Below are 25118 nucleotides of genomic sequence, written 5' to 3'. Positions count from 1 at the left end.
GTTCAAAATTGAAAAGAGTAGCCCATGAAGTGGCGACAGTGGGTTTCCTCTCTAATATCTGTGTGGTGCTTAACCATATGTCTGACCCCATATAACCCTAAATAAAATGTGTTGAGTGTCGTTAAATAAAACATTTCCTTCCTTTCTTTTTAGTTGGGAAGTTGGAGAGTGGGGGTGTGGTTTACAGAGGATATTTTATGGCTTCCCTCCCTCCCCCCAACACTTTTCTTTCAGATTCATCAGGGGTGGGAATTCTCCTCAGATCAGCTGTTTTTCTCTCATGGAACATTGCATTTTCTCACATTTTAATCATCATTTCCTCCAAAAATGTGTCAAATGGCAGAGATTTTAACCTAGGATTTCAAGAATTTCCAGGACCCCTCTAGATTTCCTCTTTTTACAGTTCACCAATTCCCACTCCTGATTCATGAACAAAAAATGTTTTGTCTTCTGAATAAAAATATATTTGTTGAGTACAACATGCAATGTTTTTTGTTTAAAATTTTTAAAAACGTTTCTGCATTTCAATTTTCATTCATATATTGATTCATAAAGACAGAATATTTCGTCTTCTGGATAAAAGTGTATTTGTTGGGTACAACACGCAATGGGTTTTTTAAATTATTTTTTTGGTGTATTTTTTAATGTTTCTGCATTTCAGTTTACAAGAATATGATGCAAGATATGTCTTAATTTTAGAATGCACCAATTTTGGGACCACATAGATAAAGTGTCCAAAATATGTGCCCCTAAATTATTTTCAAAACTGAAACAAAATTATTTAAAATTTAAACTAAACTTTAAGAAAAATTATTGTTCTTGGCAATACGTCAGAGGTCTGTAGTCATTTGCTTTACTTTGTTACATTCCAGTGAGGTTCCCGATGTTTCGTATCCAGCTGTGAAGCAGAATGATTCCTACGATGTGTCTGACTTCAACTCTCCTGTCCGGTCAAAAGATCCCACAAGGAGGTTTGTGCAAAGTTCTGCTAGAAATACAAATTCTGTGTAACCTTTTCGGAAGGCATCGAAGTATGCATAGTGTGTGTGTGGTCACTCGTGTACAGGCTGTCTTGCATTACGAGCTGGGTAAACCTACAGGTTACGACACATTTATCAAATTTACAATTCCTATTGTCGTTACAATAAAATCCTTAACAAACACGCTGGTGTTTTTATTAGTCCACTACCAGTCCAACTGGAGAGGACTAGTTTTCATCTCCGTCCTTCCGTCTGTCCCACATATAGTTTTCTGGATATGTTTTTCAGAATGTTTTAAAGGGACATTCCTGAGTTTGCTGCAATTTTTAAGATGTTATCAACTAAGAGAGACTTTATAACGAATGTATTTACATATCAAAAATATTTTTCTGCATAAAATATTAGTGGCTGTATATTAAACGTGTTTCTGATCATTCTAATATTTGTACTAGGTTAAATTTCATTTTATTTTCTAAAATAAAAATATTTCGTACGTGCGAAATTATTTAAAGACAAAATCCAGTTTGGGCTTCTTACAAATATTATGATGACCAGAAACACATTGAATATACAGACACTGATACTCTAAACAAGAAAATATATGTAAGTTTAATCGTAGAAATATTTTATTAGTCTGAACATCTTACAATGCAGCAAAGTCAGGAATGTCCCTTTAAGATATCAAGCTGAAATTTTGTGTATAGCATTATCATGTTCTGTTACAGATCAAGTTTGACTTTCTTGCGATTTACCCATTTTGGACAGAGTTATGGCTCTTGATGTTAGGAGATAACGAAAATATGTTTGTCTAACTTTTTCTTCGCAATGCTTCAAGATATTGAGCTGAAATTTTGTGTATAACTTTATCTTGTTCTGTAACAGATCAAATTTGACTTGCATGTCAATTTACCCATTTTTCAGAGAGAACATAGGAGATATGATCCGATCTCTCTATCTCTCTTCCCAGCAGGGGTAACGATGACAACTATTGCATTTATTTCAACTTTAAATTTTGTTCCATTGTCACATCCTATACCAATGAAACTTGGTTTATAGTTCCACCTTTGTATGTTCACCCATACTTTTGTCACTGGATAAAACTTTGATAGATCGTGCCGCTTTAGAAAAAAAAAAATCAGATTACACAGATGGCAGTTTCGACAGTCCACTGTATATTAAATGTATCAATACAGTTTGTTACTTTAAAAAAAAAAAATTCTTCTGCAGAAAATCCAGATTTAGAAGTGCGGACACACTGATAATGCTGAAGACTCCCGAGGTATGTCGAAAGATGAGAGATAAATCTTCGTTACTAGCTGTTCAGAGAACTCCACAGTCCATCCTGAAAGTGCGAAGACTGATTAAGAAATCACCTAGTCCAGGATCCAGCCTTCAAGGTAAGAATGTAATTTATGTATATTGAGTGACCAATGAAACGTGTGGTACAAAATAATAACAACATGTATTTTTTATACGACAATGTGAAATAACTAAGGTTTTGTGATTTTGGATTAACAGATATTTAAAAGAAGAGAATTTAGGTTTTAATTTATCATTTATGATAATTTACACAATGGGAATTATACCTCTTGAATTTGTATATTGAATTTATTCATCACTTAATTTTTGCATTTACCATAGTTTAGAACATCAAGTTTGACTGTTATGGGGTTTTATAATTTTTTACAGAGTTATGGCCCTTGAACTTAGGAAGGAAGGAAATGTTTTATTTAATGACACACTCAGCACATTTTATTTACGGTTATATGGCGTCACACAAATGGTTAAGAACCACACAGATAACGAGAGAGGAAACCTACTGTCACCACTTCATTAGCTACTCTTTTCGATTAGCAGCAAGGAATCTTTTATATGCACCATCTCACAGACAGGATAGCACATACCACGGCCTTTGATATACCAGTCGTGGTGCACTGGCTGGAACGAGAGATAGCCCAATGGGCCCACTGACGGGGATTGATCCCAAACCGACCGCTCATCGGGCAAACTCTTTACCACTGGGCTGCGTCCCGTCCCTTTGAACTTAGGAGACCTGAACATTTGTTGTGCCCCAATAGGTGACATGTGTTGCTTTAGAAGTACTTTCAGAATGCTTGTTCACCACAGAATCCATTTTATTTTTTATTATGAATCTATTTCTGCTTTTAGTGGGCTGTTTTTTTATTCCATCTAGTGCACCACAACTGGTGTATCACAGGCTGTGGTATGTGCTATCCTGTCTGTGAGATGGTGCATGTAAAATATCCCTTGCTACTAATGGAAAAATGTAGCAGGTTTTCTCTATGACTATAAGTCAAAATTACCAAAAATTTGAAATCCATGAACTGTGTTGAGTGCGTCGTTAAATAAAACATTTCCTTCCAATAGCTGATGATTAATAAATCATTATGGTCTGTAGTGGTGTCATTAAACACAACAGACTTTTAACTGTTCCTGATTTCCATGTCCGAGCGACACCTAAAAACCACACACATGGAAAAAAATAGCCCCGTCGTAAAGGTTAAACCAGTGTTTGACAAATCTTCAAGAAAGTCACTAGCCCTCACTGAAACGTTGGCTAGTGTCCTATTTATTATAGTTATACAGTTGATAATTTCCACTAGCACAGACCAAAGGAAGGAAAAAGGAAGGAAATGTTTTATTTAACACTCAACACATTTTATTTACGGTTATATGACGTCAGACATATGGTTAAGGACCACACAGATATTGAGAGAGGAAACCCGCTGTTGCCACTTCATGGGCTATTTTCGATTAGCAGCAAGGGATCTTTTATATGCACCATCTCCACAGACAGGATAGTACATACCACGGCCTTTGTTACACCAGTTGTGGAGCACTGGCTGGAACGAGATAGCCCAATGGGTGCACTGATGGGGATCAATCCTAGACCGACCGCGCATCCAGCGAACGCTTTACCACTGGGCTACATCCCGCCCCCAGACCAAAGATTCACTAGTCTAGACCGAGGGCTAATAGATTTGTTGAAATACGGTTAAACAAATATTCATTGTCTTTTACCACCTCTTAGATTTGACAACCCCGAAAAATGCGAAGAAGAAGCGATCTGAACGTGTAGAAGACAAGTCAGTTGGACGTTCCGCACACGGCGTCTCGACGACTCCGAGACAGAGAGCTGTGTTTAGGAAGACGGGAGCTCCGGAGCTGGACTCTACCGAGGACCTCCTGGTTACGGCCACTGTCGATACGTCCAGTTCCGAGGTGGCAGGCGACATCATTGTCCCGAAACATTTACGGTTCGCAGAGCCCGCCGAGGAGGAGGAAGGAGAAGTTACCCCACCCAGTACTCCCCTTAAACTGCGTCCAACCTGCGTGACACTGCCCTCACCTTCAAGTCCGAGACTATTACGAGATCGTAGTCCCACTCCTGAAAGGTGAAGATTTCTTCTTTTTTTCTTCTTATTTGTAGATGTTTTTAGTTAATTAACGTAAAGAATTTTATGCGCCGAATTTACAAATCCCGTTTGGCCAACATGCATTAATATTTTTACCATTATATATTATTTAGAATCAGATGTGATAGTCGAAATAGATGTTAAGCATTGTAGATAAATGCAGTTAAATGTCTACAAGACAAAAAACGGCTTCGTGAGTTTGTCCCTTTGAGTTTACACTGAGAGATAGAATTAAGTGAAGACTTGAAATTGTAGACCACATTTTAGTCACCAGGGATTTATCCAAGTGTTCTGTGGGTCCGAACATTGGGGCCCCTGCCTAAAAGAAACTGGCACTAAAAATTCCCAATTTCTATGGTAAAAATTCCCTATATATAAATTATAAATTAATTTAACTGGTGTACTGTATCATTCAGTGGCCTCAAAAAATTTCCAAAATATGATTAAGATAAAACATCTCTTGTTGCTAATGACCACCTCGATGGCGTCATGGTTAGGCCATCGGTCTACAGGCTGGTAGGTACTGGGTTCGGATCCCAGTCGAGGCATGGGATTTTTAATCCAGATACCGACTCCAAACCCTGAGTGAGTGCTCCGCAAGGCTCAGTGGGTATGTGTAAACCACTTGCACTGACCAGTGTTCCATAACTGGTTCAACAAAGGCCATGGTTTGTGCTATCCTGCTCGTGGGAAGTGCAAATAAAAGATCCCTTGCTGCCTGTCTATGTGGCGACAGCGGGTTTCCTCTAAAAAACAGTGTTTTAATGACCATATGTTTGATGTCCAATAGCCGATGATAAGATAAAATATCAATGTGCTCTAGTGGCGTCGTTAAATAAAACAAACTTTACTTTTAAAACAAACTTTTTTGTTGCTAATGAAAAAAGGTATCAGGTAGCTTATGTGGGGGAAGTGGATTTTCTTCGATCAAGTGTTAAAACAACTGTAGTAGTAGTTATTTAGACAACAAAATGGCTGTACTTTCAAATGCGCTGAAGCTCGAAACGGCCCAAATAATATTATCTTCTTTAGAGCTATAACACACGAGCCATTATTAATATTTGTATTCCACATTAAAATCTTGCTTGTGGTTTGCTTACCATAATTAGCATTATTATTTTTTGGGCCACCATATTTTTTGGCGAGTTTCGAATCCTGCTCACTTGTACAAAGTAAAAGAGATAGAGGTATTATCCTTTTGACAGCAACAGTATCATCAACTTTTGCGTTAAAAAAGTTTAACCTTAAAGTCTCGCGTTTAGATCAGTTTTTCCACGAACTATAAGTCCTAAGTCAATGAAACTTGGTTTATAGTTGCACTTATGGATGTTCAATCATGGTGTACCAAAACATTTGATGGTAAACATTAAAAGTGTACTAAAGTGTTTTGAGATAAAAGATTCTTTTCCTGTCCCTCAGTTTATCGCCCAAGCTGATGCCCCGGCTGGACAACCTGACAAGACAGCCACTCCGAGCCCACACCGAATCCCCACAGTGGATCACGGCCGACAGCGAGGGCGAAATTACATTCAACTTGACCAAGACGCAAACCATAGTTGTTGGTATGTGTGATTACGGGTTTTTGTCATTTTGGTAGGTCAGAATTTTAGTGAATTTTCGCAAGATGTAAGTTGGGAGAGACGGACTGGGGTGTGAAGGTGGAGAACAAAAGTAGTTGAAGGGTAAACTGAGCTGCCTTATTGAGAAGAAATGAGATGGAATTCAAAGGAAAGATGGCAATGAATTAAATTATAAATATTAAAATTCCTGAGCATTTATTATATCTTGGATCTAGCTCTTGTCAGTAGAGTGCTCACCTGAGGTGCTTTGATCATGGGATCGAACCCCGTTAGTGGACCCATTCTCTGATTGGTTTTTTCTCTGTCCCAACCGGTGCACCATGACTGGTGTATCAAAGGCCATGATAATGGAAAGTGCTTATAAAAGATCCCTTACTGCTAAAGGAAAAATGTTGCTGGTTTTCTGTTCAGACTTATTATGTCAAAATTCAGTGTTCGAGATTAACGGTATCCCGATATCCCGGGGATACCAGGATTTAAGTTTGGATACCAGATTCAAGAACCCTGTATCCCACCAGGATACCATATAATGTTTGTTTTTTAATTCTGCATTTTTATTTTTCGCTGAAACAATAAAAGTCGTCATTTACTGGTGAAGTTAAGTAACAGTATGTTCGAGATCGTACCCTGTCTAATGCTACACTGGAGCAATAGCGACGTATCAATAGACTAAGAACTGCTAAGTCACTATTGTTTTTGTTGGATGTTTCCTCCCTTCAAATGTTTTTTGGGATATTGATTTCACATCAGAAAATTAATACGGGTAGGTTTATCATTTGTAATGTCAAAAACATTTATAGATTACTGCTAAAAAATATTAATTTATGTCAGTATTACGCAAAAAATAGATACAGCAAATCTTTTTGCCAATTCCGTTTGATTGCGAATTTCAAGAATTCTGCGATTTCGACTGCATTATTTATGAATTTCATTTAAGTTGGATACTAAATTCTCAGGTGGGATACCAGATTTTGAAATGTTAGTATCCAACTGGGATACTGCCAAAACGTTTTAATCTCAAACACTGAAATTATGAACATATTTGACATCCAGCAGCAGATGATTAATAAATCAATGTGCTCTAGTGGTGTCGTTAAACAAACAAGCAAACACATTTATTTTATATCTGGGATTGTCATGCACTGTTCTTTAAATTTCTAAGGACACCACATTCACTCCAAAACACTCAAAAAGCAAATGTTTGCACCATTTGTGACACCCAATAGCCGATGTGTATTTTTGTGCTGGGGTGTCGTTAAACATTCATTCATTCATTCATTCATTCATTCTTACAATGCATAATAGTTCTTTGATTATGTTAGCTGTTGTGTTAAAATTGGAATATACTTATTGTATGCTTCTTATATTTCATCTGTTTGTGTAACTTGTAAAATCAGGGCTTGTAGAATTTTTATAAAATCCACTAGCCATGGGATCATTAATTTAAAACATTTATTAGCCACAATTAAAAATTCACTAGCCTTTAAGTTAATACAGTTTTACTAAATAATAGTAATAATCAGATATGTCACCTAAAGAGGGGCAATAGAGCTTAAAAACACTAACATTGTTTGGGGGGATTGGGGGTGGGGGCAGGATATTCATATTTACAAAATAGACTTGATTGCAACATTTGACCCAAAAACAAATCACTAGCCGTCGGGCATGGTAATAGTAGATATTTACTAGCCCAACATTGAATATCACTAACCACGGGAGTGGGGTCACCATAATCTAGAAGCTCTGTCTGGCACGGCAATAGTAGTTATTTACTAGCCCAACATTGAATATCACTAGCCATGGGGGTGGGGCTACCATAATCTAGAAGCTCTGTCTGGCATGGCAATAGTAGTTATTTACTAGCCCAACATTGAATATCACTAGCCATGGGGGTGGGGCTACCATAATCTAGAAGCTCTGTCTGGCACGGCAATAGTAGTTATTTACTAGCCCAACATTGAATATCACTAGCCATGGGGGTGGGGCTACCATAATCTAGAAGCTCTGTCTGGCACGGCAATAGTAGTTATTTACTAGCCCAACATTGAATATCACTAGCCATGGGGGTGGGGCTACCATAATCTAGAAGCTCTGTCTGGCACGGCAATAGTAGTTATTTACTAGCCCAACATTGAATATCACTAGCCATGGGGGTGGGGCTACCATAATCTAGAAGCTCTGTCTGGCACGGCAATAGTAGTTATTTACTAGCCCAACATTGAATATCACTAGCCATGGGAGTGGGGCTACCATAATCTAGAAGCTCTGTCTGGCACGGCAATAGTAGTTATTTACTAGCCCAACATTGAATATCACTAGCCATGGGAGTGGGGCTACCATAATCTAGAAGCTCTGTCTGGCACGGCAATAGTAGTTATTTACTAGCCCAACATTGAATATCACTAGCCATGGGAGTGGGGCTACCATAATATAGAAGCTCTTTCTGGCACGGCAATAGTAGTTATTTACTAGCCCAACATTGAATATCACTAGCCATGGGAGTGGGGCTACCATAATCTAGAAGCTCTGTCTGGCACGGCAATAGTAGTTATTTACTAGCCCAACATTGAATATCACTAGCCATGGGGGTGGGGCTACCATAATCTAGAAGCTCTGTCTGGCACGGCAATAGTAGTTATTTACTAGCCCAACATTGAATATCACTAGCCATGGGAGTGGGGTCACCATAATCTAGAAGCTCTGTCTGGCACGGCAATAGTAGTTATTTACTAGCCCAACATTGAATATCATAATCTAGAAGCCCTGTAAAATGCAATAACTTGTAGTCATCATTTCTGGCTAATGATGGGAAATTTTTGTTCGTTGTAGAGGAGGCCATGGAAGTTGATACAGAATCTCCGCCGAACAAAGCTGTAACTGTAACGAAAACAACAGAGACTTGCTACACACAGAGAGTAGAATCCAGCACTTGGGACGACATCACGTCAGAAGTCCGAGAAGAACACGAATCTGTCAGTGTTGTATCAGAGACAGACAGAGTCTCCAGTATCGCACCGACCTCTGACCTCGGTCAGTCTGAGTTGTCTGTCCCTGCCATCGACCTCTCCAACATTGATGTTCTCGATGTGGACAACTTCCTGTTGACCCCGGGTGATAAAGGTAAACAAGTCGATCTTGAGGTCCTGGACGATTCTAAATTGAGCGACAAACCTCAGGTTGTGGAGCTCCAAGATTCGGAAAAGGGAGAAATGGAAGGAGGCTGTGTGGAACATGGTGAAAATTCTGATCCCATGTCAGAAAAGAGAGAAACGGAAGATGGTGAAATTTCTGTGCCCAAGTCTGTCACTGACATAGATGAAGCGCAGTTGGTGGCGGACCAGGAATGGAAATTGGAAATAGCTTCCAGTGACGATCAAGAAGCTGAAGAGGTTGCTGGTGTGAAGTCCCGGGAAGTGGAAGATCGGGCTTCGTGCGTTGAAGAGAGGGAAAAGAGTGATGTTGTGATGGAAGAACCAGCAGATGAACATTCAGGCACGGTAACTGACAGTACAAGTAAGGATCAGCAAGTTGATGAACAGTCAATTCAGAAAGTTGATGAACAGCCAATTCAGCAAGTTGATGAACGGTCAATTCAGCAAGTTAATGAACAGTCGATTCAGCAAGTTGATGAACAGTCAATTCAGCAAGTTGATGAACGGCCAATTCAGCAAGTTGATGAACGGTCAATTCAGCAAGTTGATGAACGGTCAATTCAGCAAGTTGATGAACAGTCAATTCAGAAAGTTGATGAACAGCCAATTCAGCAAGTTGATGAATGGCCAATTCAGCAAGTTGATGAACCGTCAGTTCAGCAAGTTGATGAACAGTCAATTCAGCAAGTTGATGAACGTTCAGTTCAGCAAGTTGTTAAACAGTTAGTTCAGCAAGTTGAAGAACCGTCAATTCAGCAAGTTGATGAACCGTCAATTCAGCAAGTTGAAGAACAGTCAATTCAGCAAGTTGATGAACGTTCAGTTCAGCAAGTTGTTAAACAGTTAGTTCAGCAAGTTGATGAATCGTCAATTCAGCAAGTTGATGAACCGTCAATTCAGCAAGTTGATGAACAGTCAATTCAGCAAGTTGATGAACGTTCAGTTCAGCAAGTTGTTAAACAGTTAGTTCAGCAAGTTGATGAACAAGTAGCTGTTAAACCTGTGGATTTACATTTACATCCACAAGCAGATGTTCAGCAAGTAAAAAAGTGTGATATGCAACAGCTTACCGAAAATGTAGACGATAAACAAGTAGATGTTGTAATGGACGTTGAGGGCAGAGAATCGGACTACGTGGTGAAAGAGTCGTCTCCCTTGAGTACTGTTGTCATGGCTACAGACGCCAGTATGGTGCCCGTTTCAAAGGATGTAGTTGATGTGGTCAGTCACATAGTTGAACAATCTGTCCAGCATCTGGAGCATGAAAAGACGGACACCGTGACCACTACTTTGAAACCGTCTGATTCAGAATTACCAGAGTTATCAAAACACGAGAATGACGCAGGCACTAAAAATGAGAAAATTGAGAAACCGTCGGATTCGGAGGAAATGATTTCAGTGACGACACCGACAACACCTCCACGACAAGGCAAACCTTCGCCATCGCGGTCGAGGAGAACATCAACAAGAAAGTCTAGCGTTTCCGAAGACATCGATATTAATTTTCTGGATTCTCCCGCCAGATCTACGAGATCAGCACGAAGGTCCATGACTCCCTCGAGCATTACGGCAACTCAGAGCGGCAGTGCTGACAAGAGCGAGACGCCCACACCGCAGAAGTCTCCAGGGCGCTCAGCACGAGGTAAAGGAGCGTCGGCCTCGCGGAAAATCATGCAGGCGTCTCCAGCTCGGCCGTCGAGAAAATCTGTGTCAGATGAAAACGAAGTGTGCCCTGTTCAGATGACAAAGCTGAAGGCACCTCTACCAGTTTTAGCAGAAGGTTAACATTTTTATTAAATATTCTTAGTTTCCTTTCCAGTGCTTTATTTTTTTCCTTAGTTTTCCTCTATTTCTTCTCTATTTCTCCGTCTTTCATTCTGTCTGTCTGTCTGTCTGTCTCTTTTTTGGTGTAATGTTTCACTTTTCCATCTTACACTGTGGTTTTACATAAATATATAAAAATAATATTTTCATATACTTACCATTTGTGACACCCAATAGCCGATGTGAATTTTTGGGCTGGGGTGTCGTTAAACGTTCATTCATTCATTCACTTTTTTCGGTTTGGTTTTTTCTCTCTCTCTCTGTCTGTGAGTCTCTGTCTTTGTAATGACCGTACCTGAATTTAATCACCGTGGCCTACTGATTGGTTTTTTTTGTCCATCCACACCAGTACCCTACATCTGTTATATCAAAGCTTATGGTATGTGCTGCTTTGCCTGTGGGGAAAGTACATATAAAAGATCCCTTGCTGCTCATGGAAAAAATGTAGCAGCTTTCCTAAGAAGACTACGCATCACAACAACCACCAATTATTAAATCGGTGTGCTCAAGTGATGTCGGCAGAACAAAACAAACTTTGTATGTGCAGCCTTTTCACTGGGGGAGGGACGTAGCCCAGTGGTAAAGCACTCACTTGATGTGCGGTCGGTCTAGGATCAATCCCCGTCGGTGGCCCCATTTGGCTATTTCTCGTCCCAGCCAGTGCTCCACAACTGGTGTAACTATGTGTACTATCCTGTCTGTGGGATGGTGCATATAAAAGATCCCTTGCTGCTAATCGAAAAGAGTAGCCCATGAAGTGGCGACAGCGGGTTTCCTCTCTCTATATCTGTGTGGTCCGTGACAATATGTCTGATGCCATATAACCATAAATAAAATGTGTTGAGTGAGTCGTTAAATAAAACATTTCCTTCCTTTTCACTGTTGTTACAGACAGCAGTAAAGTAAAAGTAAAGTTTGTTTTATTTAACGACGCCGCTAGAGCACATTGATTTTTTATCTTATCATCGGCTATTGGACGTCAAACATATGGTCATTCTGACACTGTTTTTAGAGGAAACCCGCTGTCGCCACATAGGCTACTCTTTTTACGACAGGCAGCAAGGGATCTTTTATTTGCGCTTCCCACAGGCAGGATAGCACAAACCATGGCCTTTGTTGAACCAGTTATGGATCACTGGTCGGCGCAAGTGGTTTACACCTACCCATTGAGCCATGCGGAGCACTCACTCAGAGTTTGGAGTCGGTATCTCGATTAAAAATCCCATGCCTCGACTGGGATCCGAACCCAGTACCTACCAGCCTGTAGACCGATGGCCTGCCACGACGCCACCGAGGCCGGTTCAGACAGCAGTAATGCTTGGAGAGCTCTTCAAAATACAACATGTATTCAATGTTCTTTATTGTGATTGATGTATGTAATATGACATGACTAGAGGGTACATAATAAAAACAAAACAGTTCATCAGGGCTCGAAGCGGCCTGTGACCAGGTCGCCAAATGAGATCAATGTTTCATTTGGGTGACTTAAATCTTAAAAAAATAATGGCATTAGTCGCCCAAATAATATGTGGGTGATCTTCTTTAGGGCTATAACATAAGAGCTGGGTGGGACGTAGCCCAGTGGTACAGTGCTCGCTCGATGCGCGGTCGGTGTGGGTTATTTCTCGTTCCAGCCAGTGCACCACGACTGGTATATCAAAGGCTGTGGTATGTACTACCCTGTCTGTGGGATGGTTCATATAAAAGATCCCTTGCTGCTAATCGAAAAGAGTAGCCTGTGAAGTGGTGACAGCGGGTTTCCTCTCAATATCTGTGTGGTCCTTAACCATATGTCCGACGCCATATAACCAACCGTAAATAAAATGTGTTGAGTGTGTCGTTAAATAAAACATTTCTTTATAACATATTAATATTTGTATTCCACATTAAAATCATGCTCGTGGTTCTCTTACCATAATTTGCCAACATCCATTATTATTATTTTTATTTATGGATCATAATTGTTCTTACTAGGTGGATACAAGTTTGAAATCATTTAAAATTGGTTGCTGCATTGCTTTGTCAGATTTTAAACAGCCGTTCTTTTACTATAATCTAAAACAAAATATAGATTAATTTCCAAGATTTTACCCTTCGTTCCCTCTGGCAAAAACCGTGGACTTTTAGTGTAATTGTAGGCTTGAATTAATAATGTTACAACTGTCTTATTGTCTTTCATTCAGAGTTCGAGGTGGCCCCGATTTCTCCTATTCGACGGTCGCCACGAATCATGATGAACTCCCTCACAAAACAGCTGCACAGTGAGGACAGCACCGAGGCCAGTGTTCCCGAGCACATCGTGACGAGGACGCGATCGGGAAGGAGTGCCACGCCCACTACACCCAGCAGGAGAAGTTCAAGACGAAGCGAAAAGGGGTCGGAGGTATCAGAAATGTTATTTAGTTCGGAAGTTAGAAAAAACATAATTATCTTTTTCTTTATCTTTCTTTCTTTTTTTTTTCTTTTTTTGTGTGTGTTTATGCAGTTCTGTCTGTGGCCACATAGGGCTATTTCTCGTTCCAGCCAGTGCTCCACAACTGTAACAAGAAAGGAAGGAAGGAAGATGTTTTATTTAACGACGCACTCAACACATTTTATTTACGGTTCATCTGTAAGAAAGGCCGTGGTGGGAAGATGCATATAAAAGATCCCTTGCTGCGAAATAAAAATAAGTAACCCATGAAGTGGCAACAGTGGGTTTCCTCTCTGTCTTTAACCATATGTCTGACGCCATATAACCGTAAATAAAATAGAGTTGAGTGTGTCGTTAAATAAAACATTTCCTTCCTTCCTTCTTGTCTGTGGTACATATAAAAGATGTCTTGCTGCTACCAAAGATTGAATGAACATTTGAAAATAAAGTTGAAATGAGTTGAAAACTATTTTGTACACTTAAAATAATAAGATTTTTTTTTAGCATAGATCATATCCATTCTACTTGCTGAAAAAAATGGTTTTAAATTTAGAAACTCAATATTTTCAACACAAATTCTTTAAAAGATCAGAAAAGAAAGCATCTTTGTATATTTTTTTGCAAATTATACACCAGGGAACATTTTGTTTTCAAAATCTTGATTAGTGATATTTCTAGTCAGTTGAAAACTAATTAGCTACTAGTGTTTAATGTTTAAAAATGTGTAGCAATCTCTGAAACTTGCGTAGTGAATCGCGACGCGATACTGATCAAAATGTTCCCTGTACACCTTCTTATAACTTGTTATATTGGACTTCCACCACCCTCATTACCCCCCCCCCCCCCCCCCACCCACCCACCAAAACAGCAAACAACCCGTCCCCATAAAAAATCCCCTACAAAGACACAGCAAAAGAAAACAAAAAAAGAACAAAGACTAAAATATATATAAAAGAGAGAGCGAGAGAGAAATGAAGTATTGGATATAACCAGTTTGGGCTATCGACCTTCAGTATGCATGAATTAGTCTATAGATGCTACCAGCTAATCAACTAGACTTGTATTTTGTGTGTTAGAAATATTTAATATTTTTGTGTGTTGGAAATATTTAAAACTAATAAATAGTATTTCTGGGGGGAAAAAACCTCCCACTAATGTTGTACCTTTAATGTTGCAGTCCGAAGGTGACTTAACTACACCTGTTAAACCGACTCTTTTATCTGTGACACTGACCCCACCTGATTCCTCTTCCCGCGGAACGACGGACAAGTCCAGTCAGCAGGTTAGTCAACTTACGATAGTTGATATATGTATGTGATGCCCTAATGATGCTGATCTTATGTCCTTTTGCAGAACTCTGTGACATATATGATATTTTGTCTGAAAGGATACTCTCTCTCTCTCTCTCTCTCTCTCTCTCTCTCTCTCTCTCTCTCTCTCTCTCTCTCTCTCTCTCTCTCTCTCTCTCTCTCTCTGTCTCTGTATGTCTGTCTGTCTGTCTGTCTCTCTGTCTCACTCACTCACTATCTCTCTCTGTCTCTCTCTCTCTCTCTCTCTCTCTCTCTTTCTCTCTCTGTCTGTCTGTCTGTCTGTCTCTCTGACTCACTCACTCACTATCTCTCTCTGTCTGTTTCTCTCTCTCTCTCTCTCTCTCTCTCTCTCTCTCTCTCTCTCTCTCTCTCTCTCTCTCTCTCTCTCTCTATATATATCTATCTCTCACTCTATCTCTCTCTCTCTCTCTCTCTCTCGTGTCAAAATTACCATGTTAGGCCTCAAACACTGATGGTTGTTTTAAACTCTGCTTATGTGTCATCTCAATCATACATTCTCTACCAGAAGCAGTCAAGGAAAAAGAAGAATGCGAGCCCAATGAATGTGCGAGGAGGATCGCCTCAGCGCTCTCTGCGATCCCAGGACAAACAGCAGCCACCCTCTGAATCAGGTATCGTTACGGGATTTGTTTTTGTTTTTAAAGTCCTCAATTTACAAACATACATGTAATTACATATATTATATACATAGCAATGAAATATATAGATCTACGGAAACCATAAAAGTCATATCTGGTGAAAAGTCATATTTTCACTGTATTTTAGCTACAGTGAAAATATAGAAATCGTCTTTACTTTTTTTGTAAAAGTGCATGATTAAATTATCTCCCTTTGTCTCATTTCTACGTATTTAAATTTGATGATTGCCTATGCATCTGACCGAATGTAAAAAATAAAAAATGTAATTTAAACAACTACCTATAAAAAAGGGATACGAAGTGCAATTACGATAAAATATCTAAAACAAATTGAATACGAAGCTGCATAATGATGACACAATGTAGTGTCATCGAGTGTAAGTGTAAGAATTTAACGGCGTTCGACTGTTTTATTTTTGTGGGAGTTTGTAGAGGATCGCATTGTCAGGTATGTTTGCACCGCAGTATTGTTAAATAAATGTTAATAAAGATAATTTTTATTCAGATTTCTTTTTAAAAGTCTATGGTCAAGTAAATATTCTGGCAAAGTGCCATAGGAAGAAATATATCATGATGTTATGTGTTTTCGATAGGATAAGCGAAAGATATTACCAAAAAGCGAAAGATATTGTCAAAAATTTATGTCAACTCGTGATGTGTGAAAATCATATTTTCACTCATTGCTTCGCAAGTCGTGAAAATATGGTTTTCACACATCAATCGTTGACATAAAAATTGTATTCGAAAAACCCCATGAAATAGCCTCTGTATATTTACAATGCCTAAGCACCTGTGTTTACACACACACACACACACACACACACCCGACTTTGTAAATTTAGCCTTTTATGTTTTGCAGAAAGTCATTTACCTATTACAGTGGTGGTATGTATGTAGCCTAGTGGTAAAGCACATGCTTGAGGTGCAGTGGGTCGAAGGATCAATCACGATCAATGGACATGACATTTTAAAGTTTTTCCCCCCCATCTAGTGCTCCACAACTCGTACATAAAAGAGTGTAGTGTGTACTCTCCTGTCTGTAGGAATTATGCAAAATAACCCAGATTATTTTTAGACACTGCCTATTTACACACAGTAATCAAGTGCAAAACGTGCATGTAAAACTTACATCAGGCATCATTAATTATAATTAATCAGTCATCCTTTATTTTTCAGAAATGTTTTTTGTTTTTTTTCTTTTGAAATTTGAAATTTGAAATTTGGGTGCAATTATTTATGGACATACCCAGGGCTAGCTCTGGGTGAACACAAAGTTTTGTCAAATTATCTATTAAACTTCAAAAAATGGCAGAAAACCAGTTATTTTACAATAAAATGTAGTAAAATTATTTCGCCGACTTGAAATAAAATTTGTCAGTTGTTTAAAAAATTCGCAATTGGCAAATTTGGTGACTGCCAGACCTAGCCCCCTGATACAGCTGAAGGTATTAAATACATTTTATAACAAATATTAGGAAATATGTTTGGCAGGAAGCTATCATTATGTAACTTTGATGGAGCTCTTTTAATACCAATTACTTTTTCTTCCTACTATCAGGGCTTCTAGATTATGGTAGCCCCACTCCCGTGGCTAGTGATATTCAATGTTGGGCTAGTAAATAGCTATTATTGCCATGCCTGACGGCTAGTGAAAAACAAAAATAGTAAAATGTTGCAGTTAAGTCTATTTTGTAAATATGAATATACTGTGTCCACTCCAACCCCTACTGTTAATGTTTTTAAGCCTCTTTAGTATAGTCCCTCTGATATATCTGATTGTTACTATTATTTAGTAAAATTTTATTAACTTAAAGTAAAGTAGGGCTAGTGAATTTTTTATCGTGGCGAGTACATTTTTTAAATTACTGATCCCATGGCTAGTGGATTTTACAAAATTCTAGAAGCCCTGTACTATATAATAGATTTAAAGAAATAAAAAATGAATTTTGAAAATGGAAATATCTTCAGTATGTTTGTCGATGTGGGTTTGCTTTGATTTGTATATTTGTTGTATGAGATTGAGAAATTAAAAATGACCTAATAATGTAGTAAATCATTTGACATTTTATCATTCCAGCCCTGAACGACAGTGTCACACAAGCTGCACCAAGCTTCCTGTTCGCAGAACCGATGAGCGTCGATCCACACATGTTTGGTGAGTATCCACGTTGCTCTTTCACTGGAATCTAAACAAAGGGAATAAGAGACGGAACGAAATGAGTGAGTGACTGTGTTGCTAGAATCGACCTGTTGTTCAGTGGCTAGATAGAGATACTGTTCAGTGTGCCACTTCGGTTTAAAGAATTTAAGTGTCATAAGGTCTCCCTGTTTGCAAATCTTTAGAGCCCTCCACAGTCGGAACGCCGCAGTCATTTTCAGAAATTGATAGCTGATTGTGACAACTAATTCAATATGAATTCGACAATTTTACCAACAACAAAAGTCGCAAATTATTGGGACATGAATCGCAGTTCAATTCCAACAAAAATTCTGGTCAGAAAAACACATTTATTGGGAATAATGGCATGGGGGCTGTTCAGCAATTACCTAATGACAAATATGGCAGTATTGTTCCCCTCTTGCTATGTTTGGTGTCCAGTTCCAACCCTATTTAAAATTACATAACAATCTTGTCATCAGCTCCTCATTCACCGTCTCTGTGATGTACTTTGACCATCATCACTGGGCTTTCTGTCTGTAGTTTGGTGTCTTTGCTAATAGAGGATACTCCCCGAGTGTCTTGTGATATCATAATTTATCGGCACGAGTTGATAAAAGTATGAAAACCGAGGCTTTTTATACTTTTATCAATGAGTGCTGATAAATTATGATATCACAAAACACGAAAGGGGGGGGGGGGGGGGGTGGAGATATTCTTTTGATCATCCATTATCATTCTTTTCATTTGCGACAATTGTAAACAATGTCAGTAATGTGGGTTGATTGTCACTATATTTAGCAGTAGTAGACTCGTTAACTAGCAGAACGACAGTTGCGTGACGTCACTAATGATAGGTTTAGTGCTGAAACATAGACAGTGACATAACAAAAGAAGTGATATCTTCGACAAAAGCCTTTAATAGGTGATTAATAATACTACAATTACAGTAAGGTGAGTGTGTCATTAATTAAAACCTGTCTTTCTTTCTTCTTATTTTTTTTTTGGAGGAGGGGTACAGGGTGTAGTCCAGTAGTAAATCACAGTCTAACTGGGATCGATCCCTGTTGGTGGGCCCATCGTTCTAACCAGTGCACCATGACTGATATCAAAGGCTGTGGGATGGTGCATATTAAAAAAAAAACTGTTACTAGTGGTAAAATGTAGCGGGTTTCCTCTCTAAGACTATCAAAATTAAAAATCTTTGACATCCGATAGTCGATGATTAATAAATCAATGTGCTCTAGTGGTGTCATTAAACAAAATCAACTGCACCTTTCTTTTCTTTTCTTTTTTTCCTTTATTTTTCTTTCTTTCTTTCTTTCTTTCTTTCTTTTGCTTATTATGCACACATCACGTTTCTTTTTAATTTCAGATTTTTTCATTTACCATAGTTTCACCCTGATTTATTTTTCGTGCTGGGGTGTCGTTAAACATTCATTCTTTCATTCATTCTTAATTTCAGAAAAAAGCGGCCATGTTGAAAGCCCACTGAGGTCATTCATCTTCTCTCCACCAGTGACACGGCAGACCTCGCGCCGGGATTCTCTCGGAAGGATGGGACAGTCGACACCACATATTTCTTCACCTTTACTGCTGTCAGCTGGGTCAGCCGAGCCTGCGGCATCGACGGCATCAACGAGAAAGACGAAAGGTCGACCCCGAAAGGCTGTTAAAGAATCGTAAGATCTTTACAGATAGTCGTAGAAATAGTTTTGGATATATAGTGTAGTAGTATGTGTATAAAATATCCTCGTACTGTACTTAGATAGTAGGAACTTCCCAGTAAAGTGTTATATTCTCGGACGGAAGGTAAAGTTTGTTTTATTTAACAACACCACTAGAGCACATTGATTTTTTATCTTATCATCTGCTATTGGACGTCAAACATATGGTCATTCTGACACTGTTTTTTAGAGGAAACCCGCTGTTGCCACATAGGCTACTCTTTTACAACAGGCCGCAAGGGATCTTTTATTTGCGCTTCCCACAGGCAGGATAGCACAAACCATGGCATTTGTTGAACCAGTTATGGATCACTGGTCGGTGCAAGTGCTTTACACCTACCCATTGAGCCTTGCGGAGCACTCACTCAGGGTTTGGAGTCGGTATCTGGATTAAAAATCCCATGCCTCGACTGGAATCCAAACCCAGTACCTACCGGCCTGTAGACTGATGGCCTAGCCACGACACCACCGAGGCCTGTCAGATGGAAAGGTAGTCCTGAACTGAATTTAATTGCATATTTAAAAAATCTTTTGCAACTTTTCAATAGAAGTAGTTTCTGTTACAGTAGCAGGGTTTTGAGGCGTTTTTTTCGTGTGCGCTTTCTCTCTCTTTTTTTCCTCTTCCCCCCCAACCATGTCAAACCAAATGTGCTAAGATGTCATTGAATAAATATTCCTTTCGTTTCCTTTGCTTAGCTGCTTTTGATGTTGTAAAAAAAAACCTGCAATGACGTACTTTATATAGAGAATGTTACATGATTGGCTGTTAGATCCCATTTATCTTACAATGAGTTGTTTTAAAGCATATCTAACAAGTGAAATCAAGTTAGATACGTCTTTAAACAAGTTGTAAAATATATGGTATCTAACAGTAACGAATGTAGTAGTCCATTTGTTACATATCTTTAAAAATATATTTAAATGTCTTTTCCAAGAAAAACTTATTGTAGTTAACTTACATGTCCCAAAGAAATGAATTTTAGGTTAATTTATACATCGTAGAGTAATCTATTTTAACTGTGCTGGGTTTTTTTCATTGGATGGTATGGCAGTAGTGACCTGGTCATCACCTAGGAGCAGCCAGTCATATGTCTTTAACTTGCTATCACACGTATGTATGTGTTAACAGTGTGTGCTATCAAATATAATTAATGATATTCTCACCGATGGGTGTGTAAGTAATCATGTTTCATTAATTACGTCTTTCTTTATCTTGCAGTGGTTTTTCTACACCTGAGCATACAGAGGAATCTGTCATTCTCCTGACTCCATACGAACTGCGACATCCAGTTACCCGGACTACAGACAATGAAACAAAGGCCAGATCAAAAGTTCTGTTGAAGAGAAAGAAACGAGTTCACAGGATAATATAAACTGAGCTTCAGACGGCTGTGGAATTACTTTAACCCTTCAATCTCTAGGTCATTCTTCAACGTACTGTGCATTTATTCCCTTTGTGGAGATTGTCTGTTCCAGTGGAGAGGAAAGGGTTAACAATATGGTCTCAACGTGAATGTTAACATTCCGGAATATTTCTAGAGAGTACTGGTGTCTCAGTTACATTGCTAAATCACAAGTAATGTTTTTTATGATACTTTTGGAATATAGACTCATTTAAATAAAATATGGTTGTACAAAAGATATTGTTAGAATACAGATAAATAAAATTAAAATGTAGCCAATGTGTTTAATAATATTGATGGCATACAGACTAAAATTATTAATACTTCAATGTTGGAATAATTTAACAGAAGTGATTTCATTAAGTTGATGATGTAGTGTATTGAAAGATACTGTTTGAATTGTCTTGGTTTTTTTTTTAAATCACGCTATACAAAATATATTCCATTGCATTAATCCAAGGTCCTGTTCTCCAGTTTACCAGTAGATCAGCAAAGCTTTTCCATTGCTGTCTTTCTCTCTCTTTTTTTTTTTTTACTTTAGAGAAAACTTAACTGGAAAAAACCAAAAGGAAAAAAACCATACAATTATTGACCACATCTGGACCATAAAATAGGTTTATGGGCCTATGAAATTTGGACATTGTGGTATGTTTATAGAATTTTTTTTAAAATGCGAGATGACAAAACTGAACGGTTGAACTTTAATGTGATTTGATTACTCGAGAGCTCACATTTTTATGTGAGAAATATTGTTACGACTCGGACACAAATTGTCATTTAAGATTAATGTTGTTACGATTTAGGTGTTCTCCCAGTACGATTCGGTCATATGCGACAAGTCGGTGCGAACAATCGCATAATAAAAACATCCTTTAAGAGAACAGATTGTTTGGAGGACCACGCCACAATCTCGAAGAACCACATTTTATAGATGTAAATAAAACAGGAACCGACAATGAAAATACCTTAGTTTTAAAACGAATAAATGTATGCTACCTTTTTATATATTATGTACATAATATATGTACATATTAATTCATAATTATTCCAGTATGATTTCCATGGAAATAAGTTATTATAAAATGTACAATAAAAAAAAAGAAAAAAAGTCAAGGTTGTGAATAAAATGTTGCATATTCAGACCTCTGTACATTGTGAGAACAATTGTTTTGTTTGCACAAGTCTTAGTTTGGTGTAATCGATTTTTTGTTCATGCATTAAATTTGTGATCTGATTTTCATGGTCGTAACGGGTTGTGTTAAGTGAAATGGGTTACCTTAATGGGTTACGCAAATTTTCATTTCTCAGAGACCTGGCTAAAGATTTTCAAAGCTTTCTTAGTGCTACGGATATCATAAAAACGTCTGAAGCTATGATGTCACTTCAACACACGCCATAGTGATGTCATAGCCTACGATGGTTTTACGATATAGTGCTAAGATAGCTTTGAAAATCTGTACCCTGATATTCAGATTTATCATCCATTAAAGGCTTTTGTAGGAGATATTGCTGACACTGTAATTTGTGATATCTCCTGTAATATACTCCTAGGAGATATGGCTTCTTATAATCTTGATTGGTCAAATTTTAATCACAAGACATTATTTTGTTACGTCACTGTGTATGTTTCAGCACTAAACCTATCATTAGTGACGTCATGCCACAGTTGTTCTGCTAGTTAACGAGTCTACTGCTTCCAAATATAGTGATATTCAACCCATATTACTGACATTGTTTACAACTGTCGCAAATGAAAAGAATAATAATGGATGATAAAAAGGATACACGTGTACGGATACATGTCTTGTAATATAATTTATCAGCACTTATTAATAAAAGTATAAAAATCCTCGGAAAGCCTTGGATTTCATACTTTTATCAACTCGTGCTGATAAATTATGATGTCACAAGACACTCGGGGAGTATCTATATATGGAAATAATTTGATAAATTTTGTCTTTATAAAATATTTTTACAATAATATTCTTTTTTGTACTACTACATGCTCAAATACTTCACAAAAAATTACAAGTAAATCAAATAAAAATGATTTCTGTGTTTAAAATATTTGCTATTCATTGTATATACTCCGTGTACTATCTTTACTCTTTTCTTTTTTTTTCTTCTTTTTTTTGAAAAACAAGTGTGTTTCTATGGTGATGAATAGTTTTCAGAAAGCTATTTCTATGAATGTATGTAATGTTAAAAGTTTGTCGTGCTGTGTGGTATTTTGATCATTTGTGAGAATGTTTTAAATGCATAATGTATAACTTGTAACGGTACGACTCATCCTCTGTAACTGGTACTGTCTGCTCAGTGGATGCCATTGTTGACCAACTCACTGTGAATAATGAAGTCATTGAATTTCATGAGAGACCAATAAAACTGTATGTTGAAATATCTTTCTTTGTAATTAGTTTGCTTAATTGATGTATTCACTGTTACAAAGGCCATGGTTTGTGCTATCCTGCCTGTGGGAAGTGCAAATAAAAGATCCTTTGCTGCTAATCGGAAAGAGTAGCCCATGTAGTGGCGACAGCGGGTTTCCTCTCAAAATCTGTGTGGTCCTTAACCATATGTCTGACGCCATATAACCGTAAATAAAATGTGTTGAGTGCGTCGTTAAATAAAACATTTCTTTCTTTTCCTTTCGAGGGGTGGGACGTAGCCCAATGGTAAAGCACTCACTTGATGCACAGTAGAACTAGGATCTTTCCAGCCAGTGCACCATGATTAGTATATCAAATGCTGTGGTATGTGCTATCCTGTCTGGGGAAAGTGCATATAAAAGATCCCTTGCCACTAATGGAAATATGTAGTGTGTTTCCTCTCTAAGACTGTATGTAAAAATTACCAAATGTTTGACATCCAACAGCCGATGATTAATACATCAATGTGCTCTAGTGGTGTCGTTATACAAAACAAACGTTTTGTTATTCCTTTTATTCTGTATTTAACTCTATCCTAATCAGGTGAAATACCATGAGCCGGTTGTTCAAATGTTGGTTACCGTAACCAGTTGTGGACAAAAATGTTAAAAAACCCAAATGCTGATTCAATACAAGTTATAATTGAAAACATAATGTTTAAACTAGATTTAAAACAACTAAAGGTCATGATCTAATCTAACGTTTATTTTGTATTTGTGCAAAAATAATTAAAGGGAAAATATTAAGACTAACCCAGGGTTAAGTTAAATTAACTATGCTTTGAACAATGATGCCCAGATGTTGAAATGCCATATGTTAAGACTATTTCATTTTAATTCTATTTTCATTGTTATATTCGTGCTGTCCTTGACACCTCGACCATCTGGACAGTCTGTCTAAGACAGGGATAAGTGGGTTGTGAGAGAGAAATTTGGATTTCAGATATGAACGTTTTCAGGATTTATCTGCAATTCTGGGCCCAGATCAAAACATAATTAAATTAACCCCGGCTTTAACAGTAGATCTAACAGCATTGCGTGGACTCCCATGTCAAGGTGACATTTCATCTATAAATAACAATTTAAATATCGACCAATTACACTTCGTCCTTTATAATATTATTCGGGAGCATACAAATTCTAAAAATATCGGTCGAACTTTTTGGTCTATTTCAGCATTGAAAAAACAAGGGGAAAAGTGCAGTAATAAACTCTGGATTGTATACTAGTATAAACAGATTTTATGGCTATACCATAACGTTTTTTTTTTTTCGTCTTGAAACAAATTTTATATTGAAATTAGTTTCCGGCATACCTCATAATTCACCCGAATCATTTCATATACCCTCGGCATAAACCCGAATGTTTTCAAATTCTTTTCAAATTACTGGCATGATTTTGCAAGTAAGGTTTTGATTGGTCGAATGAAAGGTCAACTGGACATGAGCTTCAACGGGCTGCTGTTAGATCCACATGTAATAGTGGACCTAATTTTAATTAGATTGCCCTGGCTTAGTCTAGTATTTTCTTTTAATATTTTTTCACAAATACAAAATTAACTTTAGATTTGATTATGTATTGATGTCTTTAGTTGTCCTAAATCAAGCTTCAACATTATGCCTTCAGTTATTATTTGTATTGATTTGATCTTTGGTTTTGATCATTTGTGTTAGCTACTGGTAAAGGTAACTAATGTTTAAATGACTGGCACCAGGATTTTTAATCGTCTGCACAGTGTGTCTGTATTTTTCTGCTGTTTGTCTAAAACTTATGATATGGATTTGGTCAATACTTTGTATAATTCTGAATAGGGGATGCCATTTTTCGCCTGTGCTAGACACTTATCTTGTACAGGCTATTTCTTTTGAAATATAATCTGACCTCTGACCTACATGTATGATGAAAGTTTTATAGGTCACAGGTCAGATTAAGTCTATATGAAAAGAGAAAAGGATGCAAGTTTTCTTTACTTTGATATGATTACTACCCCGAGCATGAGAGTTTCTGTGGTCCTTAATGAACACATTTAATACCACTATGTAGTATT

The 25118-nt window shown here is 37.8% G+C and overlaps 1 protein-coding gene across 1 annotated transcript in view; it reads left to right on the top strand.

The window, feature by feature from the left end:
• The window catches only part of LOC121390040 (protein ELYS-like), a 67610-nt gene extending 44569 nt beyond the window's left edge, over window positions 1–23041 (top strand). Inside the window, exons 30-40 of the mRNA XM_041521748.1 lie at window positions 873–971; window positions 2208–2377; window positions 4033–4396; window positions 5837–5979; window positions 8827–10929; window positions 13157–13356; window positions 14564–14668; window positions 15223–15328; window positions 17433–17510; window positions 18979–19195; window positions 20460–23041. Coding sequence (XP_041377682.1) covers window positions 873–971; window positions 2208–2377; window positions 4033–4396; window positions 5837–5979; window positions 8827–10929; window positions 13157–13356; window positions 14564–14668; window positions 15223–15328; window positions 17433–17510; window positions 18979–19195; window positions 20460–20613 — 3739 coding nt within the window. The 3' untranslated portion in view covers window positions 20614–23041. The remainder of the gene's footprint in view (window positions 1–872; window positions 972–2207; window positions 2378–4032; window positions 4397–5836; window positions 5980–8826; window positions 10930–13156; window positions 13357–14563; window positions 14669–15222; window positions 15329–17432; window positions 17511–18978; window positions 19196–20459) is intronic.
• The last annotated feature ends 2077 nt before the right edge of the window (window positions 23042–25118 follow it).

This window comes from Gigantopelta aegis, chromosome 15, assembly GCF_016097555.1.
Source record: "Gigantopelta aegis isolate Gae_Host chromosome 15, Gae_host_genome, whole genome shotgun sequence".
Classification (NCBI taxonomy): Eukaryota; Metazoa; Mollusca; class Gastropoda; order Neomphalida; family Peltospiridae; genus Gigantopelta; species Gigantopelta aegis.
This window is presented reverse-complemented; position numbering and strand designations above follow the sequence as displayed.